A 2,268-nucleotide genomic window follows, 5' to 3' on the forward strand; every position below is an offset into this window, starting at 1 on the left:
AAGAGTGATGGTGTTTTTATTCTTCAGATCCTTAAATTGTGCTCTCTCAAGTCTGATATCAAGTAGACTTCACCTGCCTGTTCCTTTTCTCCTGGCAGCAATGTTAAGGCTCATGGCTGTGATCCCATTGAATGTGGTTTATGTGGAAACTGCCTCAGGTAGGCTCAGACAATATCAGGGGCCTTCTGCAGAGCCACAATGGAAGGTGAGCCCTTCTAAACAAACACACTGAAGAGGGGGAACTCAGCCTGACTGGGTTGCAGCAGATCAATCAGAAAGCACACTGTCCCAGAGAAGCCTTCATACAAGCTGTATATACTTTCAAGGACTCGAGACCCAGCCTTGAATTCCTCGGTAAATAAGAATTCAGCAAACCTAAGAGAAGAAGGAGAAAATACGAACTGGTTTAACATTAGTGCTTCCATATTATTGGCTTCTTTCACACTTCTGCTCAATTAATGTTTAAGCATTACTTTCTTTCCCAAATTAAATCATTATTTTAAGAACATCATTTTCTCCACCAACAAAAGAAGATCTGTTATATCATTCTGTGTTTCCTAACAAATTATGATGGCAAGCAAATCCAATTATTGTCAGCATTTGCAAAACAAAGCAGTTGGGCCTTTCCTTTGGTTATCCATCCATTTATTAAAAGTACAGGAGATAGATAAATAACCATACTTTTACTCATCTTGAATAGAAACAAACTGGTAGATTGGAAAAAAAAGTAAATATGCTGTGCTTGCACAAATATATTCTTTGGATATAGATTTCATTTATATGTGATAGAGAAAAGACTGTAGAAATTATAGGGTTGATTTTATAGAATCTGTGGCTGGGGGCAAGCAAAGGGATAAGATAAAAAGGAAAAGACAAGCAACTGTGAATAATCAAGACATCAGATCATTAGACACTACTGAACTATAAGACAGTAGTTCACCCTAAAATTCACCTTAAAAATCAATCACTGGTTTTAAAATTCTTTATGAAAACCTCTTTTTTTTTTTTTTTTTTTTTTTTTTTTTTACATTTCCCTGTTTGCCACAAATCCTACTCAGATTATTTTATACTATCTCTTTACTGACTTGCTTCACACATTCTCATCAACAGCATAAATAATCAGCAGTTCAAAGGCTGCAGCTCACAGTTTGGTAAAACCTATGAGCTGAAACTGCCTTAAATTTATAGATTATTGCTACTAAACAGGGGGTCCTATGGAAAGTAATTACTTATTTGATCCTTTTAGAGCTCTTGCAATTACCTGAAGACAGTTTTAAAAAAAATTACTAGGAAATATATTGTAATTTTGTTTGGTACAAAGTTTTAGGCATCTTTATTCCTGAATACACAACAATTTAAAGTTTTAAATAATACAATAATGATTCATTTTAAGAGTCGATTCAAAATTTTAAACTATAAAATGACACTATAAAAATGGGTATAAATTTATAAATATTATTGCAAAATATAATTATAAAATCGTGGCATAGCTTCGGGAAATCTTAATTGATATATTAGGCATTAGTAAGTTGAAATGCACTGGTATTGGCCATTTTGAATCTGATAACCACAAGGGATACTATGCTGGGAAATGACAAATTTAAGAGGAATGGTGTTGCATTCATTGTCAAGAAGAACACATCCAGATCAATCATGAGGTACAATGTTGTCTGTGATAGGCTAATACCCATGCACCTACAGGGAAGCCCAGTTAGTACCACTATTATTCAAAGGTACACACCAACCACTAAAGCCAGTGAGGATGAAATAGAAGAATTCTACCAATGTCTTCAATCTGAAATTGATCAAACATGCAATCAAGATATATAGATCATTATTGGTGATTGGAATGCAAAGGTTGGACGCAAAGAGGAAGGATCAGTAGTTGGAAAATACTGCCTTGGTGATAGAAATGATGCTGGAGAACGATCGATAGAATTCTAAAAAATCAATGATTTGTTCATTTCAAATACCATCTTCAGACAGCATAAGAGATGACTATACACCTGGACCTCACCAGATGGAATACATAGAAATCAAATTGACTACATCTGTGGAAAGAGACAATGGAAAAGCTTCACATCATTAGTCAAAACAAGTCCAGGGGCAGACTGTGGAACAGACTATCAATTACTCATATGCAAATTCAAGCTGAAGTTGAAGAAAATGAAAACAAGTCCACGAGAGCCAAAATATGATCTTGAATATATCCTACCTGAATTTAGAGATCACCTGAAGAACAGATTTGATACACTAAACACTAAAGAC

The 2,268-nt window shown here is 34.7% G+C and overlaps 1 protein-coding gene across 1 annotated transcript in view; it reads right to left on the reverse strand.

The window, feature by feature from the left end:
- Positions 1–215: 215 nt before the first annotated feature.
- LANCL3 (LanC lantibiotic synthetase component C-like 3 (bacterial)) overlaps positions 216–2,268 on the reverse strand; it is a 169,632-nt gene continuing 167,579 nt past the window's right edge. The window contains exon 5 of the mRNA XM_006864281.1: positions 216–375. Coding sequence (XP_006864343.1) covers positions 216–375 — 160 coding nt within the window. The remainder of the gene's footprint in view (positions 376–2,268) is intronic.

Source organism: Chrysochloris asiatica, unplaced genomic scaffold (genome assembly GCF_000296735.1).
Source record: "Chrysochloris asiatica unplaced genomic scaffold, ChrAsi1.0 scaffold00062, whole genome shotgun sequence".
Classification (NCBI taxonomy): Eukaryota; Metazoa; Chordata; class Mammalia; order Afrosoricida; family Chrysochloridae; genus Chrysochloris; species Chrysochloris asiatica.